Below are 22,543 nucleotides of genomic sequence, written 5' to 3'. Positions count from 1 at the left end.
ACACGCTCAACAGCTAAGTCCCGACGCATGCGCACAAAACTTGCGGATGTTCTGCACCGATTGCCTCTAATGGTAGCTCCCACTAACAGCGTCATTTTGAAATTTGGACTTTCAATTTGAAAGTTCAACTTTCAAATTTTGAAAATTTCAACATTCTTAAAAAGTTCAAAATTCAACACCCTTTCGAAATGTGAAATTAGTTTTGGTTAAGAGTAAGTAATAAGTATCATAGTTTTTGAGGAATGCGCTGCTGAAGTTGAGTACCTCGAGACAATGTGAAAATAATGGAAGCCCCCCCCCACTCGCCCCGTGAGGGGGCTGGGACCAAACTGATTGCGGGTTTCTTACTTACTGGGTGGGTAGATATCGTAAAATAATGTGAGCGAAATCGATAGACATGACTTCCAAAATCGCATTTTTCTGGTCGAATTGACATGGAATGACCCTTACAGATTCCATTTTGCAGCATAATACATATAATAAATTAAATTTTCAAGTACTACAATAATTACAGATAACATTTTGCGGCATATATTTTAATTACATTTTTTCAATACAGTAGGACAAATATCTCGTGTGAAAACCATAAATTCGATCCTCAAGTTTACAAAATTGCTCAAGGTTATTTTACGAAGGCACAGATCCTGCAGGACTGCTGAAATACTTCATCCAGCAATTTCTAATCAGTACAGCCGAATTTGAGCTGTGATTGTATCGGCGCCCTGATTTCAACGAATTATTTTTCGATTCGTTGGCTTGTATTTTTCTTACAACAGCACTCAGTAACTTCTCATCAATACCTTCACGATCTATAACTACGTTGTGAAGAACGCAAGCTGCTTTAACAATGTTTTCCGTTGAGTTTTCTTTTTTCGTTTCAATAGCTTTTAAAAACAGTCTCCACTTGTTTGCAAGAATACCAAAGGCACATTCTACACACCTTCTAGCTCGTGACAATCGTCTGTTGTAGATGTTTTGCTCTGCACTTAGATTTCGACCAGAAAAAGGCTTCATCATGTTACTCTTTAATGGATATGCGTCGTCACACAAAAAGCAGTAAGGTAGACGAACATCTAATCCTTCCATAACAGGATAATCTGATGGAAAATTACTTCTATCATCGATGAATTTACTCAAAGTACTAGCTGCAAAAATGCCGCCATCGCTCTGTTTTCCATATGCTCCAACATCGATAAAAATGAATCTATAATGGGCATCCGCTACAGCTTGCAACACGATGGAACCACTTTCTTCAGGGCGTTTAATTCTTATATCCTTCCCATCGAGGGATCCTGTTGAAATAAAAAAAAACACGAGATGTTGAGTACCTACTTGAGAAAAATACATATGTATACCTATATTACACGAATGAAAGTTTTGTACTCACTTACCAACACAATTTGGGAAGTTCCATAATCTATTGTACTCCGCAGCGATCAGTTTAAAATCTTGCTTTGATGGAACTGCCATATGCACTGGGCTTAGGTGTTCATAAATTTTTTCACACACTTCATGTACAATGTTTCCTACAGTGTACCCGTCCATTAAAAACGATTGAGCGATTGATTCAAATGACATTCCAGTGGAGAGGTATCTAGACAGAGAAAATTATACTTTGAGTGGACTTGTGAGTCAGTATAGACAAATACTTGGTGAATTGTGAAAATTATAATCATTTACCGAATAGTTACCGCTAATCGCTCTCCTGGTGATATACCTGTTCTAGGTGAATGTTTTGTAATCGATTCTTTAATACTTTTTAATATGAAATCGTGAGTAGATATTGTCATTCTGTAGTATTGGAAGAATCTTTCTGGGTATTTTCGCAGCGGAAGACAGATTCTGACGTATTCGCCATCATTTATACGAGTCATATTCAAAGGATTCACCCAAAGGCTCCTTGGACGGATTCCAATTTTTTCAGGAATTGATTCCAGGAACCACTCGTCAAATTCATCGTCAGAGTCACAAAGTTCTACTTCTATGCTTAGTTTTAAACGCTTTCCACTACTCCCGTGAGTAATGATTCGACGAGCAACAACATCTTCGGATTCAGGATAAATGAAATTACTCATTTTATTATTCAAAAATTGTAACTGACACGAAAATGGAATATTTTTTCAACTGATTATTAGTTGTTTACATGAATGAATTTGTGATATCAATTATTATTACTTTTTATTTTGGCTTTTAACAAAGTATTCACGGTTTTAGTTGCTGGAGAAGTTGCTAGTTGCTCGGTTGCTCGTTATGTAGGTTGACATTTTTGCCGAGTTGCCAGTTGCTAGTTGCCGCATGTAGCACTCGACCATTGTCGATCAAGTCTTATACAGTATATTGAACATTTTGCTCCCTTACGTGGGCATTTTTCTGCGAAATGTTCGTTGCTTAAGACATAAAATGCGAACTTTCTTTCAAAGAAATTCAATCGAGTTAAAATTTACCACTTACTGTTTTCCTTTTTTTTTAAAAAAAAAAATAACTGCAAGAATTTGATGTACATAATATAGGTACCTACTTTTTCGTTGGCTACGCACTAGAACCACTATTCGAATTACCAGAAGACCCTTGTTTTGTATTTTTTCTTTTCTGATTTACTTTATCGAAGAACAAGTTTTTTTCGAAGGAGTAGAATTTACCAAAGAAGGCGAATTTTTATCGGAGAACGAATTCCAGACGTTTTTAGTCGAATTAACTAGGTAATTAACAAAACTAATAATTTGTTTTTCATCGATACCAGTGTTCAAATTCGAGTTTTTATTTTTATTAACCTGGTTTACGAGGGGAATCGAAAGATGATTTTTTTTTATTTTTACCGTTGGACGAATTTATTAACGAATTGAAGCACAAAGACGATGAGTTAAAATTATCAGAGGTTACAGACGAATCAACGTTGGACAAATTTAACAAATGAGTATAGTTTTGAATTGAATTACCACCGACAAAGGAGTTTACCGAAGAGTTTAAGGACGAGTTAATCGAATTATTTAATACGTTCAAATGGTCTCTTTGTCTTTGGGTCTTCCCAGTGATGGGTTGCTGTTCAGGGATCTCTACTGAAGTGTTCAATGTTTTATCCATTATTACTCAGTAATATGAATAACTTCAGCTTTAAATACCCAAATAAGTTCTTTTTTTGTAGATATTTTTGGCAAATTTTTGAAAGTCGAATTCTTTGGGTCAAAAATGTGAAAGAAATGAAAAATGTTACCAAGTTGACCAAGTTGATCTAGAAAGCTGAAATTCAGTGTGTACTTTATTTTCGACTTCTTCTCAAATCGATTGGAAACAGTGAACCATTTTGAGCAGTTCTTGAAATCTCCAGCAATTTTTTAAAGACATTTTCACAAAATTTTATGCAACAAAGTTGAGAACCTAAAATATGTAATGTACTTTATACGTAATTTATACCTCAATTTCAACATGTTGAACCAATTGGAGCAGGTTTCAAGCAGTTTTAAGGCTCAAGCAATTTTCTGAAAATTTCAGTTTTTGAAAAAAAAGTCTTAAAATTTGTTCAGTTCAATTTTTTTAGCACCATGGAATTTCCAAAAACTTGCCAGAGGCTCCAGGACGGCTTGAAGTCACCTCCAATCGACTCAGAATGTTGAAATTAATGTTCAAAGTAAATGTTAGCTTCTCCACTTTATTGGATAGTATTACATACTTGGCAGAAATTTCAACTCCTTAAAATTTGCTGGAGGTTCCGTTCCAGAACTGCTCGAAATAGTTTAAAATCGTTCGAAAATAGGACGCGTGCCTAATCTGAGCTTAGTGGATCAATTTGGTAAGATTTTGAATTTTTTCCAATTTTTGGTCAAAAATCTGATTTTTGAAATTTCACCAGAAATCGAAAAATGCATTTCGGCACCTAAAATTTCATCTAATATTGTAATTCTCCTTCGCTGTTTTTCCTAAAAAAATTTTAAACAATTATCGTACATTTCAAATTATTAATTTGGTTCTTCGTGTGAATTTTGATTAAATTTACCATTTTTTTAATTCTGCGAAGTAATCAATTTCTTCATGAATAAAGGCTATAGGTGGATAAGTATGGCGAATTTGCCCCCGAGAGCTTCAGGGTTGATATTTGCATGGAAGGTGGGTACCCTTGAGCACTTTCCGTCACGAAAGTTTCAGACCCCCAGACCCCCCCCCCCGTTTTTGAGAAATCCCCCCTTTTATGAAATTACAATAGAAATTTTTTTCTCAGCCCCATGTGAACAGTTTTTTTCAATTTTTTGGTATGTTGTAAACATCCATAAGAGGTATCCCCTCAAAAATTTTCACCCCCTCCCCTATATCTCCCCCCCCCCAATGACGTTTTTTGGCTTTGTTCGCCCGTTTTAGCAATGATCATGATTCTGCACAAAAATGGGAATAGCATTTTTAAATGTGTTTTCGACTCCCAAAAAACATATTTTTTTCAAAAAAAAATTTTTGGTGGGTCGTGGTCAAAGAGGGGGTAAAAATGAATTCTGGTGTAAATTATTGTTTTTGGTAAACGAGGTGTCGTTTCCATATGAATCGAACCTCCCGAACACGAATATGACGTCCAATTTAATGCTACCCTCAACCACACCCCTCCAGGGCCTCTGCCCCCACCTCAATTTTTACTATTACATTATAAAAATTGAGCTGTATAATAATATTGGTGTCGTTCTCATATGAATCAAACACCCCGAACACGAATATGAAGTCAAATTTTATGCTATCCTCATCCACACCCCTCCGGTGCTTCTGCCCCCACCTCAATTTTTACTGTATTAATGGTTGAGCTATTTTCATAATGTTGGTGTCATTTTCATATGACTCGAATACCTCGAACACGAATATGACGTCAAATTTAATGCTACCTTCATCCACACCCCTCCAGTGCCTCTGCCCCCACTTCAATTTATACTATTTTAAAAGTTTTGATATTTTCATAATGTTGTTGTCGTTTCCATATGAATCAAACCCTCCGAACACGAATATGACATCCAATTTTACGCTACCCTCATTCACACCCCTACAGTGCCTCTGCCCCCACCTAAACAATAAATTTTTCAGCTAACTCCAATCAATCCTTGACCAATAATGAATGAGGGTAGCGTAAAATTATTTGATTCATTTTTCGAAAATGAGGCGTTCAATATAGATGCGATTCTCTGTTCTGATTGAAGCCCATAAATGTCATCTATGGTTTGCTAGATTGCATTTAAGTAAGTATCTAAAAAAAACAACTCAAGGTGGTCATTTGGGTTCTTTACCTTATTCATTTCAAGAATATTGTGGTTTTTTAGCCACTGTAGTGATCTGAATTTTCAAAAAATTGGTTGAAATGAAAAAGTTGATGTAGGCAGCTTGTACTTTAAGTCTGGCGATTTTCACGTGTAATTTTCAAAAATCCAATATTGATTAAAATTCCAGTGGAGGAAGAGGGGTTTAAGATAATTGTGAAAAATGAAGCTATTGAATTACGAAACACCTTATTCATCTTATTATAATAGACTACGAATTTAAATACATATTCAAATTGTTGGGTTGTTCTGCAAAGCTCTTACCTGTTTTTCATCCGCAATGCTGGGCTTATTTTCATTATTATCCGATTAACTATTCATAATAGCCGAGGTCTTTCGAGCCAAACCCAATACACTTGCATATACGTTCATACGTTACGTATTTAAAAGTCGGTCACAAGAGGCAGTATATAGGGTTGCATAGGGGTATACTCGGTTTGTTTATTTCGCCAAAGGCTAGATGACTCGCAAAGAAGAACTTCTCTCCCTTCGATGTCATGAATCACGCGTTACATTGAGAAAGTCGTACTTCACCTAACCGGAGTATCGTCGAATTCTACTCTTATAAATTAACGACTAATTAAACTAATCAAAATCCGAAACGAACCAGAATAAATTTATTGTCGTCCTAGGCTCCTATAAATTTCAACGCGCCAAGACCAAACACAATTTAATTTGTTGCTGGTAAATTACGACAACGAGCCCGTCCAAGGGACAAACGTTGCTTCTTACGTCTTATATCCACTTATCCGCTTCCCATATATTACCATCGTCGTGCTTTATACCCATTAAAACACATGTAACTTAGACCCAACTGTCCCTAATTACGAATTAAACTCGAATACGGTGCGGAGTAATAAATTACGTGTTCAAATTGCCAGTCGACCGCTGGAAAAGATGCCTTTTCAATTTGGCTGCTTTGAAAAGCAATAAATACCAGATGCAGTACGCACCTTACACAAAGTGGTTTGCAAAATCATCAACGTGTATTTTTTTTTTTGGTTGAAATTTTACATAAAAATGCTTCTAAATAATGATAAAATATCTACCCTAATGAAGATACGAGTAGATGAAAATAATATGGCTAAATATGACTTAGATTTTAAGGAGATAAGGGGGGAGTATCTTAGGAATCGCTTTGGGTAAGATATAGGTAACCTTAGACATGGTACAAAGGATTGTACAGTGGATGCAATGCGCTATAAGGATGAGCCGGATGTAACGCACTGTAAGGTGAAGCTGGATGTAAAGCACTATATGGTAAAGCTGCAGGATGTAACGGAGACAGAGCATTGGCCGGATGAGCAGGATGTAAAGGCGACAAAGGATTAGCCGGATGAGCCGGATGCAAAAGAGAGTACTTGTAAAGAGGATGATTCTTGTACAAATTGTACAAAGCCAAGGGATTAGCAGCAGCTGGGTATTTATAATAAGGATACAAGTAAGGATTGACCAATGGAGGAATCAAGGTAGTGGTCGATACGCCGCTGGAAACAGACGAAGATGATTTAGGAGTAATAGATACTGATTTCACTTCTGGAGCTTTTGCTGTCGTAGAAGGTACGCTGGTCACTGGCACTGGCGCTGGCGATAAATCTGGTTGTTTGTTCGAGTCCAATTCCGGTATGTAGGGGATTTCATCGGTAGATGTTTGAGGTGATTCGGAAGATAGAGAGGATAAGAGTGCTTTGGGCAAAGCGTTTGCTCCAGATGGTTCGCCTGATCTGTGCACAACAGCTCTGAAGCCATTTTGGTCATCGGCGGTGTACTCGACCGATCTCACACTGCCGTCGGGTTCGACCAGAGCGTATTGACCGTGAACGACGTCTCCCTCGCGGATCTCGTTTTGCGATTTTATGTCCCCGGTTTCCGGATTGTTGACGTGGTATTCGAAATTGTAGCTGGCTGGGGCTTCTTCGGCGGCTGGTTTTTCTGGCAGGACTTGGCCGGCGATCAGTGGCAGGACGAGGAGTAGTGCGAGCTGTGTAAAGTGAACAGATGGATTAATTGAAGTACCTAGTGATTTTTTTTTAGAGTATAGAGAAAGTGGTGGTAATTTTTTAATTGAGTACCAAAAAAAATCTCTTGAACTGACGATATTGTGAAGTTTTTTAGAGTTGAAGTAGTGTTTGAAATCTTGAAGCCTTCATTATTATTACCTACTTTACTAGATTAGATTACTAAAATGAAAGAACCCAGCCTTCCCCATCATAAAAAATCCATTTGTCTAAAAATATTTTAAAATAGGTATTGGAATTTTGATTTTATAAAAAAAATTTAATTCGATTTCATCTGTTTTATTGAGCACCAAAAATCGTACCAATGATGAAGTGCTTTTTTTGGAGAGAAAAAAAATTATTTATGCATCAACAAGAAAATCTCTCCAAGCGTCGACTTCTGATTTGAACGGAGCTATGATTGTTGGAAACAGCATAGTCTGAAACCTCCATAACCAAAATTTCAGCCTCCTAAATTAATTTTTGGATTTTGGTCAATTTTTGACAATTCATGTTAGCTGCCTTAATTGCATTTCACACTTTCTGGAGAAATTTGCGCTGAAGGCTTCAGAATGACCGAAAAAAACTAATTTCAGTACTAGGAATTTGATATTGATTTCAGGATTATTTTTCATCATTTTTCTGAGTAAATAATAATTATATTTCTTCAGCATGATTTGCCAAAAACGGTCAATTTTGACCTTTCCAAAATTTTTCCAAAAATCGAAAAATCAATTTTTAAGCAGCTCAAATTTTGGTTTTATTACTGGTGAGACGAGAAGTAAATATCAAACAAATTGTTTTCATGCACTCGCACCTCTATGCTTGTGTGTACCTAACTGACTCAGAATATTGCTTAACATTATTGCTCGAGTGACAGAAATTGTTGCTCTATTACAACGATTAAATTTTGCAGTATTAATAGGCATTTTTATTCTTAGCATCAAAAATGGATGCGTTTCTTTTTTTTTTCTAGGACCCTGATGGCTTTCTGCAATTTTGAATTTTTCCCCCTCCTTCTAAAACGTTAAATATTGAATTTGACGCTGCTTTAATTTCCAACTTGTATTTTAAGATTTAACCAAGGGATTTCGTTTGAAAATTCAACAGTAAATTTTTCAATTTCTAAATTTCCAAAATATTTTGCCGGAGTGTCGGCACTTTTTCAATCTCCAATTCGTGAAGTTTTTCTTTAATTAGACAATGAACATGAAGTGTAAATCAAATTTTCAAAGAGAGATGCAACTCTCAAATTTTGAAATGAAAAGTGCAAGACGTGTTTTCATGTTCTAAAAATGGAGTTTTGTACCAATTTGATCTCTATGTTCAATATGCAGACGGCAAAAGGGGTCACAAAAAGAAGGCTGGTTTCATTTTTTTTCTCATTTATGTTCCTCTCAACTGTTGGAGAAAAATCAAAAAAGTAGGTTATCGAATTTTAGTTTTGACTCTAAACGAATTTTTTTGACATTAAGTTTGTTTCATTTCTTATGAATAATTCAGAATTTATGATCAAAATGGGACGAGCAGTTGGAATTTGATTCATACATCGGTATTGACCCCTCTTCTATCGATTGGTGATGATTTTTAGTCGTTCTGGAGCTTCTGACGAATTTTTGGAGTTTTCTGCTTTCAAACTATCTACCCTTGAAAATGGCCCCAAATCAAATTCAGCTTCTATAGACTCGAATTAATTATATATTTCTCTCACTTCTTTGATAAACTCAAAGACACGATTCCCAAAATTAATTTCTGTGATGAACATTACATTTTTATGGTATTTGTTAAGATCTGGAAATTTTAGAAATTCTCTAGAAGCCCTAGAATGGCTCCAAACCGCAACCAATTGATTCACATGATCAAAAATGGAATGTAAACCAAATTTCAGCTTTCATACCATGATTCAATTATATTCCGAGTTTGCTTGATAAATAATGACGTTCAAATTTTCGAAAATACCCAAAAAATGAAATTCCACTCTTGAAATTTTACTAAGAAAGGTAGGTATTTTTAAACCTTTCGAAACTTCATTCAAATGAATTTTGAGAGACTGTGAGACAATTTTGCCTGCAGCTTCTTTCTTGTGGACTGATTTTGATGTTTTTCTTTCGAATATTTTTGTATGACACGTTCCTAAATGTGCCACCAAGCGAATAAAAAATGAAATCATGAAATTAAGACAACAAGAAATCCATTTTTTGGTTATGTGTTTCACAATTTTGTCAATTTGCGTTATTCAGAGCTGCTTTGGAACATTTCAAGCAATTCTCACGATATTTTGATAGATTTTTTTTTTGCAATTTTTATTATTACTTTTTGCCCACTGGTGGGTAACCAACTAACCACCGACATTTTCTTATGTTTTTTTCAACTTTATGTTCAGGATATTTTTTTGGCACGCCATCTACCATGAATACAATTTTTGGATTCAGAACGTGTGGTCCATGCACCATTTTTGTAGGTATTATTATGTGTTTACAGTTCAGGTTGTAAAAAAATTTGAAAGCAACCAATCAGTAAAAATCAAAAACTCTCTTGCAATCACCGAATTCATTTGATGGTCGAATATTGGGAAGAATGGGATGGAAATATTTGATCTGTTTTCAAAGTTTTCATGTCTAAAATGTGTCTAGGGCAATTTTTGAATTTTGAATTAAGTGAAAATATTTGATTTGTTTTCCTCTTACTTTGTAAAACATCTTTTATTACCACCATTAAATTTTCAAATTTTCCATAAAAATGCAAAAAACGCGATTTTAATTTTTTTGTTACATTTTTTTCATTGTTTATGATAGAAACAGGCGATTTTTCAAAAAAAAAAAAAAAAAAATAGTATTAAGCTGTAACCACTCTTTTTGCCAATTAAGTAATGTGAAATTTGATGTAGGTAAACGCAATTTCAACTTGATAACTTTTTTGAAATTCTTATCACATTTTATGCAAAGTAATTTCTAATTAATTTGTTTGATAATACGCAGGTAATTCAGAAATATTGCTAGTAAAATTGAAGATTATTTTAAATACATTGGAATATTTTACTCACCTTTCTAGTATAATCCATAGCGTACTTTCTGTTCAGCATCGTAGCGATATGATTTTGGAAAAATTGGTCTGCTTCTTCTAAACCAGAATACAACTCGACGTACGAAAAATAAAAACAAAACTACGCACAGCAGCGAATATAAAATACGCGAACCTGTTGCTGGCTGTTGAAGCGATGATGCTGAAAATGGTCTAGCAAGAAGCTTTTTATAGGTACATGGATCGTATAACCGTATTAAGGACGTATATCGACCATGAGAGTGTAATTCTTCGTTACACAATTCATATTTTGGAAGGTTTTTGGGCGAATTGAAGGGAGTAAGAGAAAAATAACGATGCATTAATCTTTCCAGTAGCAGCTTATCAAATACCTATACCTATACTTACGTGCGTGTGTAAATATGACGATGCTATGGATCCTGTACGTGACAATGTACAAATTACCTTATAACAGCTTTGTAACTGTTTACCAAAAAAAAAAATTTATTAATTAGAATGTGTGTAATTCATGATCGTAAGATATTTCATTACCTAGATGGTCGATTGTTGTGAAAAATTTACGAAAGAAATTTTTCGATACCAAGGTCGAGACATTGATGAGTATTCGAGGGTTAAGGATTAATTACTTTTCATTACCATTTACGTGTTCAGAAAACGAATTTTTTCCATAAGTGATATTTCACACGTCTATCTATCGTCAACAAGACTGGCACGGTATCTCGAAGAGGAATTAATTTTACATGTTGACGAGTTAGTATGCGAGTAGTTTATATGCATCCAGATGGAAATTGCATAACACCGATATGTGTGCTATGTTTTCGATAGATGTATCGCCAGATAATGTCATCTCGTATTGGCGAACCCGCATTTTTAATAGTGTCAAAGGGTACGTGGAGAAATGGGCGTCATTTAATACGCCTGATTTGTTCAACTATCCGATTGTAAGAAGGGAATCTCAATTGTGCTATGGGTAATTGGTATTATACGATGCGCCGATATGTGTCGTTAGGATGGATTTTTTTTTTGAAAAATAAATTTATAATAGCGGTATTTACGATGTTACGGTTTATTAAACATGAATCAAAGTGTTAAAAATGTTTATCGTTTGTTTGAACTTTGATTGGTGATACGTAAGTATAGGGTATCGAGTTATATGTCCTGTGAGAAAAATATGTTTCAAAGGAAAGGTTAATGAAGATGAATCAATGAGATGAAAAAAGAGCTGGGAAGTGGTGACTATTGAGTCGTATTGTTAACGTGGTAATCAACTGGAGTGGTATCCCTGTGTTATTTTATTTTGCAATGTGAGTAAATTGTACCTATGTAAAATGTGAAGGGATGTTCGTAAAAATTTCAATGAGTCATTTTGAAAGGAAAAAAATTTCAAATAAAATTGATACTGTGAAATTTGCCTTCGTTCAAGATTAAAATAACTACCAACAGTTTTTTTTTCAAGTTTTCAGCTTTCGTAGTATTTTTAATGGTGAATTTGTGAATTTGAAGTTTTTCCCTTAACATTTCTAGATCAAAATTTCAAAGATTCATCGATGAAGAGGTGAGGCAAAAAGCATTAATTTTGTCACATATCTCTCAAGTCAAGCTCCATGCACCCCCTCATATTTTCCAATCTATTGTCTCATTTCTTAAAATGAAAAATGTACGAAATGAAATTTTGAAGATTTTTCTCAAAAATCTGTAGACTGTAATTTGTTTCAATTTTGGAAAATATCAATTTTTTAGCATCGAAAGTATGTTTTCAACATTTTTTCAACATCATTACTTTTACAACTTGCTAAATTTCTCGCTAGAAAACATTTTAATAAATGAGAAATTAACAAGATTGTATGAGTAAAAAATTTTTAGCATTAGAAAAGTGTTTTCATTTCAAAATGTTTTCCAACTTAGGTACGTTAGGTATAGGTCATGCGGAAAGGATGCTCAATTTTTTGCATCAAAGTTGAAAAAAAAAATTAGAACATGATGTATATATTATGTTGTCGCTGGGATGCGAAGTTTTTTTTAAGTCTTTGGTTTGTAGCAGAGTTGTACGTACATGTTCAAAACAAAAATGTTTCAAACATGTTTATAACACGTTTAATATAAATTTTTGACAAAAAAAACAGTATTTTAAACAGTTTTTTAATGTGTTTTTTTTTTCAACGTTTTTTTTCATCTCCAATTTCCTAAAAAAAACACGTTTTTTCGGTTTCTCGTTGAAAAAGAAGTGGAATTTAATGAACTGTACTTATTTTTATATTTTCATGTTTCATTCCCGTACTTTTTTACAGACAAATTTGGTGTTTTGATTTAAATTTTTTTAATATTTTATTTCTTGAGGCTCATAGCTATTTCAGGGTGTCTACTGGCAAGGAAAACAAGGAAACAGCAAGGATTTCATTCGAGGTAGCAAGGAAGCAGGAAAATAGCAGGGATTTTGACAATTTCTGTGTAATAGCAAGGATTTTTCAAAAAAGTTCCTCTTGAATTTTCTATTTCATAATGCATTTTCCATTTTTTTTCTTGTAATTTTTCTCATTAAAAATACTGTTGATTCCTACCTTTTGAAGCATAAATCTTCAAAGGTTTTCGCCCTCGCTTCGCTCGGGCTGAATTACAATTTTATTTTTCCTGTATCTTCACCTTTCTCTTTTCGTCTTAGATTCAAGTTTCAAAGTTCAAAAGCTATTTTCATTCTAGAAATAGTTACGGTTTGAAATTAATGATCATGAAAAAATTACGATTCTTACATTAATCATACATGGGAAGAAGAAAGCAAATAAAATAAATTCTCACGATTATAATTATTATTCTTTTTTTTTTTTGCAAAACTTTTCGCTCAAAATTGTCTTTGTGATTATCAAGAAAAGGTTAAAAGGTTGAACATTTCATTTTACAATTTTACATGTTTTTCAATTTCAGTAAACGTAGTACGTAAACCTGATGTCAATTCGGTAGAACTATTAGAGAAGATGGCTCAATCTGTTTGTCCACTTTAGAAAGATTTATGTCTGAAACCATCTACTTAAACTTTGAAATTTTCAAAAATGTCAACCCAGTTGCTCTTTTAATTTTTAAATATGCAGAACAAATTTTGGGAACAACTAAATTTATGATTCATGACGTAATAAAAGACAGTTTATCTTCAAATAAGTAATCTTTTCATCCTTATCTTTACGCTTCGATCAAGTTGATAATGTTTACAAACTGTCATCTTCTGGAGTACCCTCCTCTTACTTCTGACAAACCACTAGTCAATTTTGCATTCTACTCTTGTTTGTTCAACTGTTCAATGCTCAAGTATATTAAATTGAAAATTATTTTGAAAAAAATGCGTCGTTAACCAAAGGATTCACATTTTCCCTTGTTTCGGGTTCTCGGTCAGTTTGCGAACACCTTAGGCATAGACGTTTGGCAGCGTTTTACTTGGAATTTCTTATCTCTCTCTCTCTATTGTGGGGTGTTTTCGAAATAGCGATAAAAACGATGACGGATAACGCGTAGTATAAAGAATTATTTTGTGCAATGTGCAAGTTTTGTCTAGACAGTAGACTAGAGAGGTGCTCGATGCTCGAAGTATATCGTTGGTTACGTACTTCTCAATCGGTTAAACGTGGTATTTTGATATTTTGGATTTGGATCATGGATGTACTTATAGTATTCAATGTTTCGATTTTCGCGACATATTCGATTTTTAAAACGTTAATGAATTAAATAGTAATGTTCGCGATCGGGTTTCTTGTTTCGTATTACACAAATTAGTGAGCGATTACGATGGCGGCGTTCGTATTATTTCAACTTTCGCGAAGCAGATAAATTCGTTCTCGGTGTCCATTTTGACTACTACGGAGGAAATTTTCACCACGTGAGTTTATTCATTCCTCATTCCTAGGTAATGTATGTAGATATAATATTGTATAAGTTACTTTCATGTACTTATTTATTGACAAAATGGTCTGCTGTAGTTGATATTGTGAACTACCTATGGCGTCTATTCAGTTCGAACGCTCGCCATTTTTCGTTCTGCGTAGTCACTAGTCAGTTTCTTTAATGCTGAAATTTACCACCTAGGTACATGAGTATCTCATTTCTCATTTGAGAAAATTGTTCTCGACTGTCTGCAAATCGGTACTCTGATACTCTGAAATGTATGTATTGTGGATTATTACGTTTATTATTTAGTTCAGTACATACTAAAGAATGGTGAAACGATGGGCGGATGGGGTAAAATTTTAGTCCTCTCGAGTATCAAGCCCCTCTGTGTAATGGTTTGAAATGGTACATTTTTGTTCATTTCACCTTTCACCGCTTGCGTGTTAAAATTGAAGTACATATGTACATAATCATTCTTTTAATGTTGGTAGTCGACTAATGATCCTCCTCGTGACCACGTGACCCTAAACCGTTTTATTCACCTAGAAATCACAAATTCACAAAATGGGTGATCAGGAGTTCTTAAAATATATTGGCTAATATTCGAGAAATTCAGTTTCGCAGTCAGTTGTACCTTTGGCAGGATTTTTTCTCGGGGGAGGGGGATTTGGATTTTTTCCTAGAAGAGGGAGTTTTTATTCGTTTAAAACGATCTAATTTACCGACTGTTTTTTTTAACAAAAATCAATTCAAATTGAACTAAAGTAAGTAATGGAAAAAAAACTGTGAAAACGAATGCACTTTATTAATCTTCATAAAGCAAAAGGCTTATCTACGAATAAGCGAAATTACAATATGTTTAGCGAAGTTAAACCATCCAGCCGATTTTCGCCTATAGAATTTCGGAGATACGTTTTCAATCTCTTCAACTTTAACCTTATTAGGTTTGGTTTGTAATTGTAAGGAATACCATCCTCTTCGAAACAAGCAATGATTTTTTATACAGTGCATCAGCTGTGCAGCTTTTAACTGAGATTAGATTGTAGAAATAATCTACAATTTTTTTTCTTGTTATCATAAAAACGTACTACAAGACATGAATCCTTGTCCGCTGATATGTCCGTACTCTCGTCAATCATCAAAGAAAATTTGCATTGTTTCAGTTAAGCAACAATATTTTCATGGATTATTGTAATCCAATTACATTTTCCGTAACACTTGTTGCTTTAGTGCGACCCAGCTTCATGTTCTGAGCAATATTCGAATCCGGTGAAAAACCTTTTGCAATCTCAAGAAAAATCTTGGGTACTGGCAACACTGTAAAGAAACGAGGACAGTGAAGTTAAAGCATAGTGAAGTGAATGCTTTCGAGTTGAAAGCTGGCCCTCTCCCTTCGACCTAGATATGCCAACTTTGTTGAAGCGTGGGGTAATGTGACCTCTGTAGTAGACTCCTTTTGGAAGTCCTAACTCGGAACTCGCCAGTTGATTCAGATAATTTTCAGATTTAAATTCACTTCTAGTTCTAGCTAACCTCCTCACTAGGGGACAGTGATCGTTCACCAAAAACCTGTTGTTGCGATGTTGCCAAATGTTAGCGTTTTCAGCATCTTATCAACTATCATCTATCACTCACACACGCGTACACACACAAATAGATCGTTTCATATTCTAATCAAAATCAAAACATTATTATCACTTTAGTTTTTATGAAAAGTAGTTATACGGTATACCTACGATTTTTGAAATCAACGTGCAGTAATCTACAAACCATGGTTGTTTTTATCCACTTCCAAAGATGTTTTATCCGACGTTTGAAAAAAAAATGACAGAATACCTAACAGATACTTTGTAGAAAATGAATGTTCTGTCTTCTGTCGATGAGTTTTCATTATTATTTGTAGAAAATACTTGGCGGATTTACCTACGTTACTTTTTATAATATTTCTCATCGATCATTATAGCGTTCTTACAAGTTACAATGAACCCTTACTTTACTTACATATCTTACTTCATTTTTCAGAGCTAGGGATCGCTTTCATCCACTTATTAGTTACTGACGAATTAACCATCGACTTCAATTATTTGTTAGTTTGTTCGTCTGTTCGTTAAAATAAAATTTAAATGTATGATTGCGTACATGGAAATAAGTGTCAAAGCGTCATTCTCTGAAAAAAGAACTCTCCTCATCGTCACATCGTCATCTTTTGGTATATTACGCACTTGTAGGTTGTCTTGTAACCTTTTATCGATATCCTGAAATTCAAATCATATGTAATGATTAAGCAAGCAATATCCTAGTTGAATAACACTGGGCAACTATTTTGAACCTTTTTTTAGTGTTTGGGTCGAAAGTTAGTGCCAGGAGAACCCCAAATAGGTAATTCACATGAAAGAATGCGTTTTTACTTGCGAGCTGGACATTCATACTCTACAGGCACAAATACCTTATTTGGCAGATTGCCTTTGAATCCGAATTTCGTTTCTTTGGGGCTGTGAACAAACCAATATTTGGTCCAGCCCCATTTCTGGATCTTTTCACATCATTCTCTTTGTTCTTAGCATCTATGTATAGGACATAAATAATAAAGCACATCAAACACCAATTTTTCTTCTTTCTTCTTTCTTTCCCAGAAACAGCTATTATTTCTTTTGGCGAAGTATTTATTTCATCATCGATGGATGTCTACATGTAACTTTATATTTGTGCATTCTGTGATGTGATTTATCATAGCATCGTCGAAAAATAGGTTCCAAGTTTTTAGAGGGCCTGTCGCCCCAAATCCGTGATCAGTTAATGCCTGCATTCTGATCACCACGTTCAGCAGACTTGCCATCGGCGGACCTGCCAGAGGTGACATGTAGGATTTATACGGGAGTAGTACCATTTTGTAGCTCTGGTCGAGGTGAACACGGCGCGCTAACTACAAGCCCCCTCCATCTATTCATGGGAAGAAACTACGGGCGTCCAAAGTCCACCAAATGAGCAAAACCAAAAAATGAAAATTTGTCAGAATGAAAAATTCGACCTAGGGAACTTGTAGAGCTTCATTTTTAGCTGAACATTGCAATTTTTGGGATTGGCCTACCTTCATTTCATGAAGGATCTGTGCCATTTTGAAATTTTGAAACAGATCAATTTGTGTAAATTTGAAATTTTTCAGAAATTGATCAGTTTCAAAACTTCAAGGTTGCATAGATCTTTCAAAAATGAAATTAGGCCAATCCCAAAAATTGCAATTTTCAGCTAAAAAAATGCTCTACAACAGTTCCCCAGGTCGAATTTTTTATTTTGACAAATTTTCATTTTTATATGGTTTTGCTCATTTGGTGGACTTCAAACTGCCGTAGTTTCTTTCCATGAATGGATAGAGGGGCTTGTAGGTAGTGCGCCGTGTTCGCCTCGACAAGAGCTACAAGATGGTACTACTCTCATATAAATCTTCCATGTCACCTCTGGCGGGTAGCACGTTTGACGCTCTCACTCACTCAAAAATATTATCTTACGTCAAGGATTAACTTTTTTATAATATTGAATTAATTATTATACCTAATCAGACTAGAAATGTTTCATGTTGGAAAAATATTAAATTTATTTTCTTCTATTGGTACTGCTTGCAAAATTACTGGAATCGCAGCATTTATGATATTGTTATACAGAGCACCAGTCAGGTTTTGTTCATAGAAAACTGGACCAATTATTCTATAACTTATGACAGTTAGCCAGACGTTTACTTTATGTGACACGATCTAGTACTGAAATGAAACAAAAACCATGCATTTCGAATGAAATTAGATCCAGTAAGTAGTTTTTAAAAATCTGAATTTATGAAAAAATATTGCTTTACCTCGTTTCATAAGAATGCGTTTTTACTTGCGAGCTGGACATTTTAACACTATAGGTTGACTTGAAGCGAAAGTATGCGCGAATAAAGATAAGTTTCATTTTGTGAAACGTAATAACATGACGAAAAAATAAATGCAAAAACAAAAAATAACAAAATAATTATTTTGGCAAAAATAACATGGCGAAAAATAATAAGAAATATAAACGTTGTCAATTGACGAGATGAATCAGAATAGAATGACGAGAGAAAAATTTTCAGAGTACAGAAATGTCGAGAAAAAAAAACAAAAACATTGACGGCCGAATATTATTGGAATTTTATCATAAAATGATCGCCAGAAATGAACAAAAAATTAAACAAATTCTCAACCACGAATTAATGGATTTTAGCCACGAATTTGACCGTTACAGAGTCATCCAGAAAAATTTCTAGTTTCGGATGTATACCTCTGAAGGGAAGAGATATGAGTGCTCGAAGTTAGGACAGATTCGAAAAAATCTTGTTTTTTTTTAGCTCTAGCCCTTGCCCAACCTGTTATGATAGAAATGGCTCAGTTCTAAAAGATTGTATTGAAATTCTGTGTTCGTCTGGACTATTGCAGTCAAAATCCAAGACCACGTATCTGTAAGTTTCTGCTGAGTGATTGAAAATTTGCGAATCTCTTTGTTTTTAGGTGAATTCGTGTTTTGAAAGTATTTTTTTTCTATCACTTTTGAAACTGGAAGAATATTTTGGAATACAAGCCTTAACTTTTCAGTTAGTATAACAAAATCGACAGAGACGTAAATTTAAAATAGACGTCGACAGTATGCACTTCTTGGCGACGCAGTCATTACGTACTAAGTAACATAATAGTACACCAATGAGCAATGACTCCGTCTCGGAGAAGCAGCAGGACAAAAAATTGAGGGAAATAGCCAAAAACGCCAAATTTTCCCATTTTTTTAAAAAATTGGCAATGCTGACTTGGAAAGTGGGTTCCGAAATATTTCCCCAGTTTCAGAAATGATGTTCTGCCATATGATTAATTCAAAATATTTGGGAAAAACCATACGTCTAGGATGACGCAGAATTTGAAATACTATATTTTGAAATTAGACTATTTTAACATTATACGGATTTGTTAGGAGCTAGAGCCAAACAACTACAATTTTTTTCGAAAATGCCTCCTCCCGGAGTACCCAAATATCTTCCCGAAGCTGCAATTTTTTTCTGTCTGAACTTCAACTTGAAATTGAGATTTCCACTAAATTTGATATAATTCCTCCAAATTTTTTTTTTCACCATCCACCTTAATCTTTAACGATTTACTCGAATTCGAAGAATTCTCCAATCAGCGCTGACCTGACTTTCGCTGGCGAAAAAAATATCTGTAAATTAGGTGGTGAGCAAAACGATTCTTTTTCAAACTAAAAATGTAATTGAGGGCAATTTGAAGGTTTTGTAAAAGCTCTCTAAAAGCTCCAAAAGGTAGTATTTGGTGTGCTCTGGATGTTGCCATCGATAAATGTCGGAATTTAGTAAATTTGCACACCAAACGCATTGAATAATAGGAATAGACTAGACTGATCACAATTATGGCATTTAATTAATTACTGCGCTGCCCTCATGTTTGCTGCGTCGTATTGTTTGATTGTCCCGGCTTTTCAAGGATGGAAATTGTTATGAGGTTTTCAAAAACCTCTCGATCCATTTTCCTTTGTTAGTTCAATATCGAAATTAACACACTCCCACTTTTTGAGAGAGTCGTTTTATGAAATCTTCTCCAATACCTGATGGTTGCATTAATTTGGTTGAACCTTCTAGTAAGTTTCGTATTTCTGTATTAAATACAGAAATTTTTATTCTCAATCTGAAATATATTCTAATTTTTTTTTTGCTGGATGACGAGAAAAAATGTCGCAGGAGTTTGACCAAATTCAATGGAGATTTTCATTTTGAATTTGAAATCACGCAGAAAAAATATCAACTCCCGTAGTGTGCCTGGAGAGAAGAAATGGATTCTCAAAGAGTGGATATTTTCAAAAAAAAAATCGTAGTTTTTTCGCTCCAGCCCCTGCTATCTGTTTTTAGAGTTCTAATGAGCGGTTGATGATTAACAAATCGCTAATTTTTGGGTAAATTTATATTTTGAAAATTTTTCCTTCTTGAATATTTCGCATTAATTAGAGCAAAACATCGAACATGAATCTGTGGAAATATTTTAAAATATAGTAGTGCCAATTTTTTGGTCATTTTTACACAGAAAATTGAGAAAAATACTCCAAAAAATAATCAATTGTTTTCTGTTTTTTGAAGTTGGCAATAATAACCAAAAAATTGTCACCACTTTATTCCAAAATATTTCCACAATTTTAGAAATAATCGCTCGATGTTTTGGTTATATACATATTGAAGCAAAATACATAATTTGAGAATGAAAAATTTTCGTAATAGGAATTTACCCAATAATAAGTGATTCGTCAATTTTCAACCGCTGATTGGAGTCTTCATAGTGAGCCAGTAGGAGCTAAAGCAAAAAAAAACACAATTTTTTCGAAATTCTTCCTCTTTGTGGGCCCATTTTTCCTACCCAGGGGCACTGGACAGTTGAAATTTTTTCTGAGTGACATTCAGCTCAGAATAAATAAATCTTCATTGAATTTAGTTGGAATCCTCCAACTTTTTTAAAATTCAAGTTCGCCCAGCCTATGCTCATACTTGGCATTCTAACTATTGAATCAGTTCTGTTGATATCACTCATGAAATAATTCTAATAACCCTATCACCCTCCTTAAGGTATCAAAATTGAATACAATCATTTAGAAGTGCATCAGTAAAGAAAATCTTATCACGGAAAGAAATCAAGGACAACCCTTCTCAATTGGTATTCAAATCCACTTCTTGCTTCTCATGTCTCACATGTGGTATGTATTCAATTGTCAACAGTCGACAAATTGACGTGAGCCTTTTCCGCATACGTTTGCGCACGTACAAAGGAAATAAATAACACGATTTACCTGTTCCTATATACGTAAGACGACTCCTCTGACTTGTCGTCGCCTCGTTATATACGTACAATTAAATGAAAATTTCTTCGAGTACCTTTTTTTTTTTTTCAATACTTATACACTAGGAAACCCTTTTCTCAACTCGTCCATTGTTCACGACAAAACCACACAAGATACTTAAACCTATCCACAAGTATCCTCGAGCCAAACCCGTGTTGCTTACTTACAGACAGATTTACCAACGCTTATACAAAAAAGCATACACGGTCAAAAGGCGCGCGTCTTACTTGTATTTCTCATTTTAAAATCAATCCTTTGGCTTAGCTCGGTTCTACGCTTCGAAGTGACACCCGCCAAAATACAATGGATTTTCACTTCCCTCCCATTAAACAAGACCCATTTGTACTACGGAGGAAAAAATCCAATTCAAGGTTTAAATATCGCGGTCATATTGCGCGAAATGCTATACCATAATCAATACACATACATACAAAAAAAACATTGTACATCTGTAAAGAAGAAAGAAAAGAAAAAGGCAAATATTGTAAATTCATTTCATCCCATATATCGGCTCATATTGAAAAATTTTCCTACTCGATATATTTATTAGCAAGGGTTCGCTTTTTTTTTAAAATCTTCGCGATCGTTTGTCGTCTATGATGACGATGGTGTAAAAAAAGGGGTGCTCAGAATCATCCCCTATGCTTAATTGAGGTTTGCAAATATCAAATCTTTGCCAGATTATTTAAGAGTATCGTTTCCACCCGATATACTTGTCAAACAAAAAGCTGTTATTGGTTAAATATGGCATTTTCTCAAACACCGCCTATAGTTATCGATTCGAATTGCTTTAGTAATTTTAAAAAACTATTCTCCTCGCGAGCGTCAATTGTATAAGCCGTCGTTTATTTCGAGGTAATTTACGTGACGCGAAATTTTTTTCAATGTGAGACTTCAGCGGGGTGACTATAGATTTGTTTGTTTTTTTCGATACAATGAATGATGGAAGAAGGAAAAAAAAACCGACTCGACGACTAAAAACCACATGTTTACAGGAGGTTCGAAATTACGACGGGGATGGGTTTACTAATTTTCACATGTTTTTTTTTTTTTTTTTAAATTTATGTATCATTGTATCTACCCCAATGATGTGAGTTTTTTTCATCTTTTTAACTTGTATCTATGTAGTTTATGTGAGAGTCTGAGTTACAAAGTACAAAGATACGTGTTACTTGAAGTATCTCAAAGGTGTTATCATTACTGGAAATCTCGGATTTTATTTTGCTTCAGTTTTGAAAAAAAAATTGCTGATTTTGCGGAAGAAGAAAATGAAGAGAGACTGAATACATAATGGTTTAAAAAAAAAAAAAAAAAAGTTCCAAAAAAATAGAAACTGACTCACACCAAACAAAAATTATTTTTTTGAAAAAAAGTGTACTACTGGGTAAAATAAGGGAAATGTCCCTGTCCTAGGGTTTTTGAAATTCTGATGAAACATTGTTGAGTAGGTACTTT

General features: G+C 34.4%; 2 protein-coding genes and 1 long non-coding RNA gene across 3 annotated transcripts in view; 1 reads left to right on the top strand and 2 right to left on the bottom strand.

The window, feature by feature from the left end:
- Positions 1-441: 441 nt before the first annotated feature.
- Positions 442-2,115, bottom strand: LOC135840368 (uncharacterized). Its single transcript, XM_065356861.1, has 3 exons — positions 1,681-2,115; positions 1,392-1,594; positions 442-1,292 (listed from the first exon to the last, which is right to left on the bottom strand). The coding sequence occupies exons 1-3, from the start codon at positions 2,073-2,075 to the stop codon at positions 628-630; spliced, it is 1,263 nt and encodes a 420-aa protein (XP_065212933.1). The 5' UTR covers positions 2,076-2,115; the 3' UTR covers positions 442-627.
- Positions 2,116-6,246: 4,131 nt separating this feature from the next.
- Positions 6,247-10,518, bottom strand: LOC135841152 (cuticle protein 8-like). The gene is made up of 2 exons (XM_065357980.1): positions 10,323-10,518; positions 6,247-7,263 (listed from the first exon to the last, which is right to left on the bottom strand). Exons 1-2 carry the CDS (start codon positions 10,359-10,361, stop codon positions 6,442-6,444), a joined length of 861 nt encoding a protein of 286 aa, XP_065214052.1. The 5' UTR covers positions 10,362-10,518; the 3' UTR covers positions 6,247-6,441.
- A 3,245-nt stretch (positions 10,519-13,763) lies between these two features.
- The window catches only part of LOC135841164 (uncharacterized), a 264,305-nt gene continuing 255,525 nt past the window's right edge, over positions 13,764-22,543 (top strand). The window contains exon 1 of the long non-coding RNA XR_010557852.1: positions 13,764-14,183. This is a non-coding gene — a long non-coding RNA (uncharacterized LOC135841164). The remainder of the gene's footprint in view (positions 14,184-22,543) is intronic.

This window comes from Planococcus citri, chromosome 3 (genome assembly GCF_950023065.1).
Source record: "Planococcus citri chromosome 3, ihPlaCitr1.1, whole genome shotgun sequence".
NCBI classification, from domain to species: Eukaryota; Metazoa; Arthropoda; class Insecta; order Hemiptera; family Pseudococcidae; genus Planococcus; species Planococcus citri.
This window is presented reverse-complemented; position numbering and strand designations above follow the sequence as displayed.

What these genes read in the sequence shown, in the direction of transcription:
- LOC135840368 (XM_065356861.1), bottom strand. Translation starts at nt 2,075, where the DNA reads ATGAGTAATTTCATTTATCCTGAATCCGAAGATGTTGTTGCTCGTCGA. An exon ending in CGATTAGCGGTAACTATTCG is followed by an intron (nt 1,595 to 1,680) that starts GTAAATGATTAT and finishes TTCTCTGTCTAG; the next exon opens with ATACCTCTCCACTGGAATGT. An exon ending in GAACTTCCCAAATTGTGTTG is followed by an intron (nt 1,293 to 1,391) that starts GTAAGTGAGTAC and finishes TTATTTCAACAG; the next exon opens with GATCCCTCGATGGGAAGGAT.
- LOC135841152 (XM_065357980.1), bottom strand. Translation starts at nt 10,361, where the DNA reads ATGCTGAACAGAAAGTACGCTATGGATTATACTAGAAAG. An exon ending in CTATGGATTATACTAGAAAG is followed by an intron (nt 7,264 to 10,322) that starts GTGAGTAAAATA and finishes CACTTTACACAG; the next exon opens with CTCGCACTACTCCTCGTCCT.